The sequence below is a fragment of the Pongo abelii genome, chromosome 5, assembly GCF_028885655.2.
Source record: "Pongo abelii isolate AG06213 chromosome 5, NHGRI_mPonAbe1-v2.0_pri, whole genome shotgun sequence".
In the NCBI taxonomy this organism is placed as follows: Eukaryota; Metazoa; Chordata; class Mammalia; order Primates; family Hominidae; genus Pongo; species Pongo abelii.
This window is the reverse complement of record NC_071990.2, coordinates 43,362,385-43,375,936: the sequence shown is the minus strand read 5'-3', so window position 1 is coordinate 43,375,936 and position 13,552 is coordinate 43,362,385. Positions and strand designations below refer to the sequence as shown.

The 13,552-nt window shown below is 53.9% G+C and overlaps 1 protein-coding gene across 11 annotated transcripts in view; it reads right to left on the bottom strand.

Moving 5' to 3' along the window:
* PTK7 (protein tyrosine kinase 7 (inactive)) overlaps window positions 1-13,552 on the bottom strand; it is an 86,174-nt gene that overhangs the window by 28,986 nt on the left and 43,636 nt on the right. For 5 of the 11 annotated variants that reach the window (XM_024248295.3, XM_024248294.3, XM_063725247.1 and 2 more), the window contains exons 2-7: window positions 3,767-4,054; window positions 3,202-3,304; window positions 2,609-2,799; window positions 2,368-2,518; window positions 876-1,024; window positions 354-620 (exon numbers count right to left, since the gene is read on the bottom strand). In XM_024248295.3, the coding sequence (XP_024104063.3) occupies window positions 354-620; window positions 876-1,024; window positions 2,368-2,518; window positions 2,609-2,799; window positions 3,202-3,304; window positions 3,767-4,054 (1,149 nt within the window). Of the gene's footprint in view, window positions 1-275; window positions 621-875; window positions 1,025-2,367; window positions 2,519-2,608; window positions 2,800-3,201; window positions 3,305-3,766; window positions 4,055-13,552 lie in introns of all 11 variants that reach the window. The other 6 variants (XM_024248292.3, XM_054557522.2, XM_063725241.1 and 3 more) reach the window with 2 other exon arrangements.

Genomic DNA, 13,552 nt, shown 5'->3' with positions numbered 1-13,552 from the left:
GGATGAGAAGACTGAACCCCAGTAAGGTGGGTGATTTGCTACCATCGTCACTCTGTGCATTAGGAGCATAGTGGGACCCAGGTCTCTAGACTCCTAGTCTATTGCTCTTTCCTCTGTACCCAGAGGACCATTTTTCTGTGAGGGCTGTCACTATTTCCTCTGAAGCACCCACCCTAACCCCTGTGCCTGGCTCTCTACTATCTACACCGACTCCCAGTAGTGAACTGATTCCCAAGCCTGCAGGGCCCAGAACCGAGAGGGCCTCAGGTGAGTACCAGGGAAGGCTCTGTCCATCACACCCAGACCTGTGTTCCCCTCCACCTCTCCTTGACCTTCAGAGCAAAGGTGCTCACTGGCCACAGTGATGTTGACATCCTGTCTCCGCTGACCAGCCAGGTTGGCCGCGTGGCAGGTGTAGACACCAGCATCACTTTCAGCGATACTAGCCAACACCAGCTCGTGGCCCTTCTGGTAGACCCTGCCATGGGTGGGCAGCCGGACTCCCGCGTGCTCCCACCACACACTGGGCTCTGGCAGACCCTTGGGGGGAAGGCAGGTCACACGCTCCTCGCTGCCAGCTGTAAACACCCGTGGCTCAAATAGCGGCATGTCTTCAATCTCTGCAAGGACATAAGTGGGAGGAACGGCCCAATTATTGTGGGTCTCAGGGTACATGATGTTCTCCCACAGCAAGCCTAGGCCCTTTCCCAGCACAAACCCTCCCCTGCAGCCCTCTGCATCTCCTCTTCCTACTCCCAGAATCCTCTTCTTCCCCTGCCCTCCAAGCTGCTGAGTAAGAACAGGAGCCTAAATCTCTACGTGCCAAAAATGTTAAAGGCAGCCCCCACATCAGCACCCCAGACCCAGAGACTCACCTGCTAGGTGAAGTGTGGCCTCCAGGATGATAGGTGGGCCCCTCTGCCCCTGGCCGATGCAGCGGTAGACCCCTGCATTGCGTGGCCGGACCTGGGTCAGCAGCAGAGACCCGTTGGCAAACACTGTGGCTCTGCGGAGGTGTGGGGGGCTGCAGAGGGGAGAGTGCAATTTGGAGAAAGTGGCCCATAGGCCTACTTCTGGAAAGGAATGCAAGAGAACCCTTTTCCTGCAAAAGTCGGAAATGTAGTAAGGAATCGACCAGGAACAGGGCAGAGAGAAGGAAGCTGACAGTCCACACTGGTGTGTGTGCCTGCATACACTTGCTCAGGTGCACGTGCAGGTGTGTGTTCCAACTACAAGAGATCAGCTCAGGAAGCGATGAGGCAAATGGCAATGCAGGTGAGAGACAGAGTGATATGGTTTGGCTGTGGCCCCACTCAAATCTCATCTTAAATTGTAGCTCCCATAATTCCCACATGTTGTGGGAGGGACCCAGTGGGAGGTAACCGAATCATGGGGGCAAGTCTTTCCCGTGCTATTCTCATGATAGTGAACAAGAATCACGAGATCTGATGGTTTTAAAAAGAGGCATTTCCCTGCACAAGCTCTCTCTCCTTTGCCTGCTGCCATCCATGTAAGACGTGACTTGGTCTTCCTTGCCTTCTGCCATGATTGTGAGGCTTGCCCAGCCACGTGGAACTGTAAGTCCAATTAAACCTCTTTCTTTTGTAAACTGCCCAGTCTCGGGTATGTCTTTATCAGCAGCATTAAAACGGACTAATACACAGAATAACCACCATGTGCAACTGTCAAGACAGGGGAGCCACCTTCCCACAGGGCCACGTTGATAGGGCACCCAGCTCCAGGGTCAGATACCCCTCAGCCATACCAGGCAGGCTACTGATGATGTCCTCAGGGCTGAAGCCAAGTGGCATCCAAGCCCCTAGCCTAGGAAGCCACACCCCCAAAGACCATGGTCATGCCTGACACTGCAAAGGTGTTCTATGCTCTCCTAGGGTCCAGGCAAGAACAGAAGTCCCTGCAGTAGGGCTGGAACCTTCTAGAGGTGTTTACATCCTCTAAAAAGTGTGTGTTTGTGTGTGTGTGTATGTGTGTGTGTGTGATGTCTTTGCCACACTGGATCATGCTATCTAGACTATGACCACCTGACTACCTAGGTCTCTTGTGTCTCTCTCATCCCTGGGGTCTCTACCCTTCCATCCCAGAAGACCCATGTGGGCGGTGGGGAGAGAGAAGTGGAACCATCACTAGCTCAGAGTGCCTCTGTGCAAACTGGAAAAGGGCTCTTCCCAGAGACTCTTCCCTGTGCCAGACTCATCTTGTAAAAGCAAAACATTCAACTGTGTCTGTTGGAAATTTGAAATAATACATGTACAAATCTGTGATGTCTGTGATACGAATCACACCCCCTTCTAGAGAATACATGTGTGTGGTACATGGTGCTGGAGTGCTCCCAGCCAGATGCCTTACCGACTGCGGTTAGTGACGGGAGTCTCATCCTCAAAGAGCCACTGCAGGCTCGGGGGTGGCTGGGCTGAGAACTGGCAATGGAACATGGCCTCCTCATTCCTCGCTACTACCACGTCCTGGGGTGCCAGCACCACCCTGGCAAAGCTTTCATCTGGAGAGGGAAAGATGGGGGAGCAGGCAGCCTGGGTGGTGAGGCCCTCCTGTCCTCACCTCATCCCTTCCGCCCCCACCCCAGGCTCACCAGCAATGCTCAAGGTGAAGTTCTGGCTGCTGCAGGCCTGGCCAAAAGCATTGTGGGCGCAGCAAGAATACAGCCCACTATGCTCAGGACCAGCTGGCCGGAGCGTCAGGTTCCGCTCCTTGCTGCTGACTGTGTGGTTGCTCTGACCATCAGAAAGGGGGATCCCATCTCGGAACCATTGGTAGGTGGGCCTGCAGGGCAGACACAGTCAGCAGTGGCGGGGAGGGGTACTCAGTGGCCAGTGGAGAGGATACAGAATCAGAGGGTCAGGGCTAGACCTTTCAGTTTATACATGGAGAAACGGGGCCTGAGGAAGGGAAGGGACTTGCATAAGGGCACACAGAAATTCTGATTCAGGGGCAGAATCAAGTTGATATTAGATCTCCCAGCTCTACACACAATGTGGCTCACTCTTCAGGCCACCAGGGGCTGGCACAGGGCAACATCTGGGGGCAGTCAGGGTGAAGAGCACTGTGGTGGTGGAACGAGTGATCACAGAATGGAGCGAGGTAACATCTGCATAGAGTCCAAGATTTGGGGAGACATCCCTGTCTGGAATAACCCTCTCCATCCCCACCTCCTTGACTCCTTACCGAGGGTGCCCATCAATGTGGCAACGAAGTGTGACCTGGGTCTGTGGCTGGATCTCAGCTTCTGAGGCTGGATGCTTCAGGACCACAGGACCTGCCTCAATCCCTGTAGCAGAGGCCACGATTGCAGTGAGGGGCAGAGCAGGGCAAACGCGGGAAGGCAGAGGGCAAGGAGGACAAGCAGGAAGCCGTGGAACCTCGAGGCTCTGTGCCAACAGACACAAGGAAGCCCTGGAGGCTGAGGCTGAGGCTACAGGTACCAGATACTAAGTGCCTGCCTGGCCCCTGGCAGGTCAAGTCTGACACTTGGCCAAGGGCTCGGCCGCCCTTTCCATTTGCACAAGCATGCAACAGACAAATGGGTCCCAGACTTGAAGGAAAAAATTTTGGAAAAAATGTAACTTTTAATTTCCTCTTATCCACATGAGCAAAAAGAGCTGATGATAAATGCATTCTGCCTGCCCCGTTTAACTGGAAATGGGAGAAGCTGAGGTAAGGGAGGGATCCCCCAGACCTCAGTCATTGAGGGTCTGACAGGGGGACTGGGCACAGCCCCCCTGGCTCTCACATTTGATGTTGAAGGAGGCGTTGGCACTGCGGGCTTCTTCTCCAGTGACATCATCCCGAGCCACACACTGGAAGGTGCCAGAGTCCTGCAGCCGGTCCACAGCTGCAAAGCTCAGGCTGCTGCCCTGGGCGAAACGCCGCTCCGTGTCCTGGACAGGGGCCCCATCGAGCAGCCAGTACACATGTACCGGGCCCGGAGCCTCGACCTCACAGCGAAGCAGCGCCCGGCGCCCCTGCAGTGCATCCTGGGAGGACGGCTGCTTGATGAAGACGATGGCTGTCTGGGTACCTGCAGATGCAAACAGGGGAGAGGCAGGGTCAGGGGGAGCTGCAGCCTCTGTCCTAACGCAGGCCACCCTGTGCACAGGAGGAAAGGGGCTGTGTACACAGGAGGCGTCCAGTAAGTGCAGGTGTGAAGGATCATGATGCCACAATTGCAAGAGTCCCCTGAAAAACTTTTCTTTTTCTTTTTGAGATTTCTTTTTCTTTTTTCGCTTTTGTCACCCAGGTTGGAATGTGGTGGTGTGATCTCAGCTCACCACAACTTCCACCTCCTGGGTTCAAGTGATTCTTCTGCCTCAGCCTCTCGAGTAGCTGGGATTACAGGCATGTGCCACCACACACAGCTAATTTTTGTATTTTTAGTAGAGACAGGGTTTCGCCATGTTGGCCAGGCTGGTCTCGAACCCCTGACCTCAGGTGATCTGCCCGCCTCAGCCTCCCAAAGTGCTGGGATTACAGGCGTGAGCCACCAAGCCCGGCCCCCTGAAGAACTTTTCAACTGTGCTGAGCGCTCTGTAGGATACAAAGACACAGTAGCCTCTCCTCAAGAGGTCTGAAGACTAGAGGGGCACACAGAACACAGTTACAGTCACATAAATGCCAAATGAATGGGGTGGGCAGGCAGTAGTGACTTGAGCACGAAGGAAGAAGGGATCCCTGAGGGCTGGCTGCACAGGGAGGCTTCCTAGCAAAAGAGAGCCTGGCCTGCAGGGTCAGATCACAGGAGGTTTTGATGCCAGGCTGAGGAGCCGGGGATATTGCAGGCCACCTTCCCCCAGTACAGACTCAGGAGGTTTAGTAAAGTTAAATCATGACCCAAACAGCATCCTGGAAAGATGGCTTCACTCACGCCCCTCGACGGTGCCAGCATCAGAGGTAGCCACAGATGGGATGTTTTGAATCTCATCCGCAAATGCTCTGCAGCCCAACGTTTCCCAGATGCTTCTTTGAAAAAACCCAACCCATCACTGGAGAAGCCAAGATTCTCTAGAAACCTGGACTATTGCCAAAAACAAGCCAAGCCAAGGTCATTCCCATGTCCCTGTTCTTTTTTTTTTTTTTTTTTTAGACGGAGTCTTGCTCTGTCACCCAGGCTGGAGTGCAGTGGCGCGATCTTGGCTCACTGCAAGCTCCGTCTCCTGGACTCACGCCATTCTCCTGCCTCAGCCTCCCGAGTAGCTGGGACTATAGGCGCCCACCACCACGCCCGGCTAATTTTTTGTATTTTTAGTAGAGATGGGGTTTGACCATGTTAGCCAGGATGGTCTCGATCTCCTGACTTCGTGATCCGCCCACCTCGGCCTCCCAAAGTGCTGGGATTACAGGCGTGAGCCACTGCACCCGGCCCCATGTCCTGTTCTTTATCCCTGAAAATCCATCTGTGGCCAAGGTCAGCTTCTCTGTGTTAAGAGGTGAGCCATGTGGTTCCAGAGTTCCACTTGAAGTCATTCCCCTTCCTGCACCATTATAGTTCAGCTCTGGCCACAGGGTTCCTGCAACCAAAGGTGGAACCACAGTAAGTGGGAACAAAGGAAAGAGGAAGAAGGCTACACTGTATGGCAGACGGGTTTAGGGAGGCGGAGGGCAGAGCCGGGCAGGTGGGTGGCATGGTTACGGCGGCGGCAGGAGCAACACACTGGGTTTTGTTCCTAGCCCGCGTAGGCACCTTGCAGAGGCCTGGAGCCACTGGGCCTTGAACACAGAAGAGGACTCTCCGATCCCCCCGCCCCTGGAAGAAGAAATGGGCCACCTGGAACTGCTACATGAAGCAGCAGGCTCTGCCTTGAGCCAAACTGGCTGGGCAAGGGCAAAAAGGTACTAATGGGGTCTTTTCCATCCCTTCCCAAACCACTGGAAACTAATCTTGGCCTACAGAGCCCCTTCCAAGTCCCTGGAGGTGGGGTTCTGTTATTTACAGCATGAGAATCAGTCTCCTCATAAAGTCAGTGTCAAGACAATTCCAGGATCCCCCAGGCTAGGTCCAGATGAGGGGCTGCCCCTGGTGTTGTTCCATCTCCCAACATGCTCATAGGTGCCAGCCCACATCTCCTGACAAAACCCAGTCATGGAGCTGGAAGCAGCTCTGAGCAGCCCATTACTTCTCAGCGTGGCACTGATGGTTCTCTGGGTTGGCTATCCCACCTGCTGTACAAGTTAACAAATCTGCCCTCCCGGCATTGTGACAATTCAAACACACCCCTACACATTTCCAAATGATCCACAGGAATAGGGCTCTGTTCCTGCTCGGCACTGTGGTACAGATGGGTAAACCCAGTTCCGGGCACAAGAAGGAATCTGCCCAAGATCAAATAGCTCATATGTGGCAGAGGCAGGACTATGACCCAAAGAAACCAACTCTGTATTCTTCCCATCCCTGCCCAGGGACTCAGAAACAACCCTCAAAGCATCTGATCCTACAATGAGGAGTCACATTCCCCACTGCCAGGTAGTGAAGTGGACACACCTCTTGCAGACAATGTCAGGCACACAAAGGCACCCAGCAAGCACTGCCTGAACTGAAGTGACCTCTGAGGAAGTGTAGGGCAAGAACTGGTGCACAGGGTACTTCTGGAGCACCTCTCATGACGCAGATGGGCAGAATCAGACTGAGTCCCCAGTGGGCCTTGCAAATGTGACTCGCCAAAATTCTAGGACCTCTCTTTTTTTTTTTTTGAGACGGAGTCTTACTTACTCCGCCACCCATGCTGGAGTGCAGTGGTGCAATCTTGGCTCACTGCAACCTCCACCTCTCGGATTTAAGCGGTTCCCATGCCTTAGCCTCCCGAGTAGCTGCGATTACAGGTACGCACCACCACGCCTGGCTAATTTTTGTATTTTTTGTGGAGACAGGGTTTCACCATGTTGGCCAGGCTAGTCTCGAGCTCCTGACCTCAAGTGATCCACGCACCTCGGCCTCCTAAAGTTCTGGGATTACAGACGTGAGCCACGGCACCCTGCCCAAAATCCTAGGATCTTTGACCCAGAACTCCAGGAGACTTGTCAAAGACCAAAGAGAGATCACCTGCCTTCGAAGTGTGGACAAGCCCCCACTTCCCCGCTCAGCTTCTGCAGACATGGTGGGGAGCCAGGAGTCTCACCCACACAGAGGAGCAACTAAGGGGCTGGAATGAGACAGGCTGGGCTCAGATCCTGACCTGTTACACTCAGTGTGTCTGACCTTGGGTAAGTAACACAGACTGTGTCTCAGCTTCCTCTGCCTCTCTCACAAGGCTGTCATGAGTTGTAAACCTGGAAACATACATGAAGTGCCTTGCAAAGGGTTCATCTTCAGTAAACGGCAGCTACTGTTAGTATTCTCACGATCACCCTTCCTGCTCAAGGACTCAACTTCTAAGAAGATTAGAAAGCTCTCCACTTGCCAAGTGCCAGGACCACTCCCAGACCCTGGCCAGGGGAGGGGCCGCCACAGCAGAGAAGTCTGAAGGGAATAAGCAGGTGGTGGGTGGGATAGAGGGGAAGGGGCCCTGAGCTTGCAGGAACCACAGACCACCTGCCACAGAAACCCAAGCTGGGAGAAGAGACAGCATGACTCAGAGAGACCCCAGCTCAGCCTCGGCCACCCCCAGCTCAGCCTCCAGCACCCACTCCTGGGGCTGGGACTGGGCTGCTCCATAGCTGTGGTGAGAGATGCTGCATTCCCAGACTGCCACTCAGAGCCCCCTGTGCCCCAACGACTGGGCCTGGGAAACATCAAAGCCGGCCCCGAGGGGGCCTCTGTCCTGACGTCAGCTCACAGCAGGTCCTGGTTAGTGCTTGGCTGGGACGGACTTTAGATGTTTCTTTTTTCTTTTTTTTCTTTTTTTTTTTTTTGAGACAGAGTTTTCATTCTTGTTGCCCAGGCTGGAATGCAATGGCACAATCTCAGCTCACGGCAACCTCCGCTTCCCGGGATCAAGCGATTCTCCTGTCTCAGCCTCCCGACTAGCTGGGATTACTGGCATGAGCTACCACGCCCAGCTAATTTTGTATTTTTAGTAGAGACTGAGTTTCTCCATGTTGGTCAGGCTGGTCTTGAACTCCCAACCTCAGGTGATCTGCCCGCCTCGGCCTCCCAAAGTGCTGGGATTACAGGCGTGAGCCACCCCGCCCGGCAGATGTTTCAAAAGGCAGAGAATGTAGCTCCCAGGTCTGCTCCAAGCCCCCAGCCCCTGCTATACGCACCTCAACCATGAGGCCCCTTATTCAGGTTGGTCCAGTGCTGCGGCACCCATGTTTGCTCAGAAGACAGTCTGTGGTGTGCCCAGCCTGGCCATCTGCCCAGCTTGCAGCGGGGGACGTTGGCCTATTGTTTGTTGTTGGGCTATTTTTGAGATAGGGTCTCACTCTGTTGCCCAGGCTGGAGTACAGTGGTGCCATCATGGCTCACTGCAGCCTTGACCTCCAGGGCTCAAATGATCCTCCCACCTCGGCCTCCCAGGTAGCTGGGACCTCAAGCATGCGCCACCACGCCCAGCTAGTTTTTTATAGAGACAGGGTTTTGCCATGTTGCCCAGGCTGGTCTTGAACTCCTTGGCTCAAGCGATCCTCCCACCTCGGCTTCCAAAGTGCTGAGATTATAGGCATGAGCCACCATGCCTGGCTTTGGTCCGCTGTTTTGTTTTGGGGAAGCAGACAAAGGAGCCCTGGCAGAAAGGTCAGACTCCAAGAAAGGAGCTGGGAAGTAAGGGACTCTACTTTTGCTTTGTCAGAAGCTTTGCTGATAACAAGAAATGGAGGACAGCAATGACAGAGAAGAAGGCAGGCGGTTCGGGATTGAAGTGGTACCTGCCTCAAGGTGGTGTAGTCACCAGCACATTCCTGTCCCCTCCCCCGACTTGAGTATGCCCCCAGGACTGTGGTCTGGGAAAGGTCCTGGGCTTCCCAAGGCTGCCTCCTCTTTCGCCACCAGGCCATGCCATGCAACCCCCTCCAATGCACACAAGCCCCCATGGAGATGCAGGCCACGTGACCCCGGAGGCAGCCAGCTCCATGGGCAGCTTTGCTGCTGCCAAACAGCCCTGCCTCCGCTGCTCCCTAGTGACGCTACCTTAGTGTGGCCTCTGCACCCTTTCTTTGCCGTGAAATGGCGACAGCGGCCCCACCACCCCACCTGAGTAAGGGCTAACGGGTTCACATTCACAAAGCCCACACACAGCACAAAACGCAGAGGGTGCTGCTTCCCCGGTAGAGCCTGCCGCACTGGGCTCAGCAGGCAAGAAGCCTCAGCAACAACAGGCAGACGGGGCCATCTGCCCACACCAGGCGCCGACCCCAACAAAGCCGGAGCTGCAAACACCCAATAAGGACATTTTCCAAGCCATTTCCTTGGCTCCCTAACAGCCATCTATATGCAGACACTCACTCTGCCTGCGTCTCCTGCGCTTGCCTTCCACCCCCACCCTCACCAGCATCTGGTCTGGTGCCCACCCTCCGTGTTGCTCTCTGGGCTCAGGCCCAGCCGGCCCATGTGTGTATATGTGTGTGTGTGTATACACACACATATGTGTAAACACAATTGTTACAGAGAGCAGGGAGCAGCAGGAAGTTTTTCCTAAGCACTCCCACTCTAAGTAATTTTGGCTGCTTCAATCCAAGGATCCATCTGGGCCACTCAACTATCCATCTCTCAGGAGCTAGAACTCCTGGTTTAGGAAAAACACCCCCAGGACCTATATAGGCCCCAGAATCTGCCACACATCACTGTTTGATTCTATCAATCAACTTCTCTCTCTCATTAAAGAAAATGCCATCCAGCCAGGCGCAGTGACTCACGCCTGTAATCCCAGCACTTTGGGAGGCCAAGGCGGGCGGATCACAAAATCAGGAGTTTGAGACCAGCTTGGCCAACATGGTGAAAGAAAACGCCATCCTTCAGATGTCTCAGGACCAGGCTGAGATAGAAAGACCCTGGTTGAGTGGGGAGCTTGATGCTACCAGCCCAGAAGTCCTCCAGGAGTGTGCTCCACAGAGGCATGGGGATTTTGCATGGTGGAGCATGACTGTGTGAATAATTGCAGGATCTCTCACACCCAAAGTCAATCAGCCACACATATGTGTCTGACTCTTCCATACCAGCACCACACTAAAGACTCAGTCCTTTGGCCGGGTGTGGTGGCTCACGCCTGTAATCCCAACACTTTGGGAGGCCAAGGCAGGTGGACCACCCAAGGTCAGGAGTTCGAGACCAGCCTGGTCAACATGGTGAAACCCCATATCTACTAAAAATAAAAAATTAGCTGGGCATGGTGGCACGTGCCTGTAATCCCAGCTACTTGGGAGGCCGAGGCAGGAGAATCGCTTGAACCAGGGAGACAGAGGTTGCAGTGAGCCGAGATCATGCCACTGCACTCCAGCCTGGGTGACAGAGCAAGATCCATCTCAAAAAAAAAAAAAAGACTCAGTCCCTGGCTCCACAGCCCGGGTCCCTGTAGGGAATATCCCGAATGCCAGATGGCCCCTAGAGTCCAGGTCAAGGTGGGTGGCTCCTGTAGGGCATACATAGACCCCCAAGGGAGAGGTTTGCCAGCTTCCCAGTGTAGGGAGACAGCGCCAGGCCACAGGCCAGGAGAAGCAGCCCTCAACCTGAGAAGCATAAATGTTCCAGGGGAGGAGCAGCCCCGGGGCTCCCTGACCCACAGAGGACAAACTTCCTCTCAAGTCCCCACCACTTGGAAACTCTGAAGGCCAAGCCAGAGGGCCCAGGGTGCCTCCCCAATCCCTGAATAGCCTACCTAATCCTCCCCCAGGGCCCAGTGCACTGTACTGCAGACCTCATACCTTAAAGATCTGACTGATACTCTGGACTGCTCTTGAGACACCCCAAAGGTGTGTGGCCCAGAGACATTTTTTTTCTTTTTGAAATAGGGTCTCATTCTGTCGCCCCACACTGAAGTGCAGTGGTGCAATCACGGCTCACTGCAGCCTCAACCTCCAAGGCCCAAGCAATTCTCCCACCTCAGCCTCCTGAGTAGCTGGGGCCACAGGCACGTGCCTCCATGCCCAGCTAATTTTCAAATTGTTTTTGTAGAACTGGGGTCCCCCTAGGTTGCCCAGGCTGGTACTGAACTCCTGGGCTGAAGTGATCCTCCTGCCTCAGCCTCCCAAAGTGCTAGGATTACAGGCATGAGCCACCACGCCTGGCCACATTCGTAATGTTTTGAAGAACAGTCTCAATCGCTACAGGAATAACTCATTTGAGTGAGCAGTAAGTCCAGTCATCTCCCTTTCACTCAGGTTGGCAGAAACACAAAATGCTGCAGGGATATTTGTGACTCTGAGGATTTAGAATGTCTCCCCCGACTACCACCAGTACACTGTATGTGGTTTCAGTGCAAGCAACCCAGACTGTCTGATGGTGAGCCCAGAGCATAAGGGTTCAGCAGTCACTGAAGATGGACAAGCTGACTCCAAGACCCAGCGAGCTGCAGAGCACAAATTTCTGCTCCCCTTCTGTCTTCCCAGGGTCTACAAAAGGTCCCAGGTTCACCAACAGGAGCCCTCCAAAATCCATCCCAGCCCTTGCCCTAAGCAGGGCAAGAGGGAGCAGACCCAGGGACCCTGCTGAGTTTTCCTATCCTGGGACTTAATATTAGTATCTGGAGAGGTTCCCACATCCAGATTAGAGAAACAGAACAGGATCACCAAGGACTGGGGCAGAAACAATTTAGCAGGCCGGCTCTTACATCTCGGGTGAAAACCGAAACTCAGACTTGCCTGTCCCACTCCCTGGAGGCCCTGGAGGGGGCAGATTAACCTCTAACAGCAGGAGTAAGGCCTTGGGTCCGGCATCATGTGGTATCCAAGCATGGAGAGACAAGAATGCCAGCCAGCTGAGTCAGGCACAGTGCCTGTAATCCCAGCAACTTGGGAGGATGAGGCAAGAGGATCCCTTGAGGTCAGGAGTTCCGCCTGAGCGACATAGTCAAAAAAACAGAAACGTGGCACGTGACGTAAGGTGCTCCCCAGCCAGGGGTCACCATCAGCCCCTGGACCCCACCTGTCTTCTTCTGGGGCTGGAAGGGTTGTACCCAGTACATGCCTCTTGCCTTTAGTGACCCTTAAATGGCTGTGGAGTCTCTTAGGAAGTAGCAATGAATGAAAAACACAGCTGGAGTGAGGTGGTGTGATGAGATGGAAGGAACATAAGTTAGGGAAACCTGGGTTCTGGTTTGATACAGTCACTAATCAGGGTGACCCTGAACAATCGCCACCTCCTCCCAGGCAGTCCTATCTGTAAAATTACAGAAATGAGAGCATGCAACTGAACAGTCACCAAGACCTAACATTGGACTGGCTGCAATGAATCACAGAGGTAGTTACAGTAATCACAGAGGTAAATGCAGCACCAAGCCTGGGAGGGATTAAGAGTGACCTAACAAACAGCAGGTGTGTGGGGTCTGAGGCAGCTGGGGGCTGCAAACAGGGATCCAGCATCATTCTGATGAGCTGCTCTGTTCCTCGGTTCAGCCCCGCGCAGCCTCCCCAGGAGACCTGCCTCTGCCATCTCCTGCCTTGGCCACACACTTGCACTGAAATTTCATTGCCTGGAATACCCCGTCACTCTTATCTCTGCTGTGACTGAAAGCTTTATCCCCCAAGCTAGTAAGCTGGAGGGAATGGCAGACATTTGTGCCCAGTGTGACAATCTGTGCCCCTCTGATGCCTGGAACACGCAGTAAATACCCTGAGAGCACGCGTGGGGGAATGAAGTCACTCAAGTGTCCATCTGACCTGAAATATTGTCCTACATCTACATTTATCCATCTTGGCCAACTTAATTTTCCTCTCTGAGTCTCAGTTTTCTTCCTTGGAAGATGGTAGCCTTGAAACCAATTTTAGTAACGCTTTATCAGCCTACAGTCCCTCCCTATGATATTTAAATGAAATTCACATTAAGTATAGACACAAAAAAGTCTGACTATTTTTCAGGAAAGTTAAAAACCCCAGAAATTCTAAGGAACCGCGGAACCCAGGATTCAAAAGCTCTCGGACTAAGGAGACCCCTTCCAAAGGTGAATGCAGGGAGGAGGACCTGGAACAGAATTGCCAAGGGGAACCACAAGTTCTCAGCACTCTCCAGGCCTGGGAACAGATCTGGCCCCAAATCCACTCTTGGCCCCAAGAGGAGAGGGACAGACAGCAGCCAGCTGTCTCCTGAAGACGCCAGTGAGGAGCCTGCAGAAATAATATACATCCCAGGGAAGGCAACAGGGCTGCTGGTACAGGAGACTGGGAAATACGCCACGAGCTCAGCCTCAGGAAGACCTCCGTGGTGCTCAGCCAGTGCTCCCAGTGATCCCAGAGGACAAGGAGTCCAGCCCCTGATCACCCAGGGAAGATGGGAAGAGATTTGCTGTGGGCTCCACAGCCATTCACTGGAGGGGTTCAGACCCAGAGTGCTTCCAGGTCTCTGACTCCCAGGGGTTCCAATGTGCAGGATCCTTCAGAGTCCACCATGGAGAACAGTGCCAGGGTGGAGCCTGGGAGCCAGCTTCCCATGGTCCTT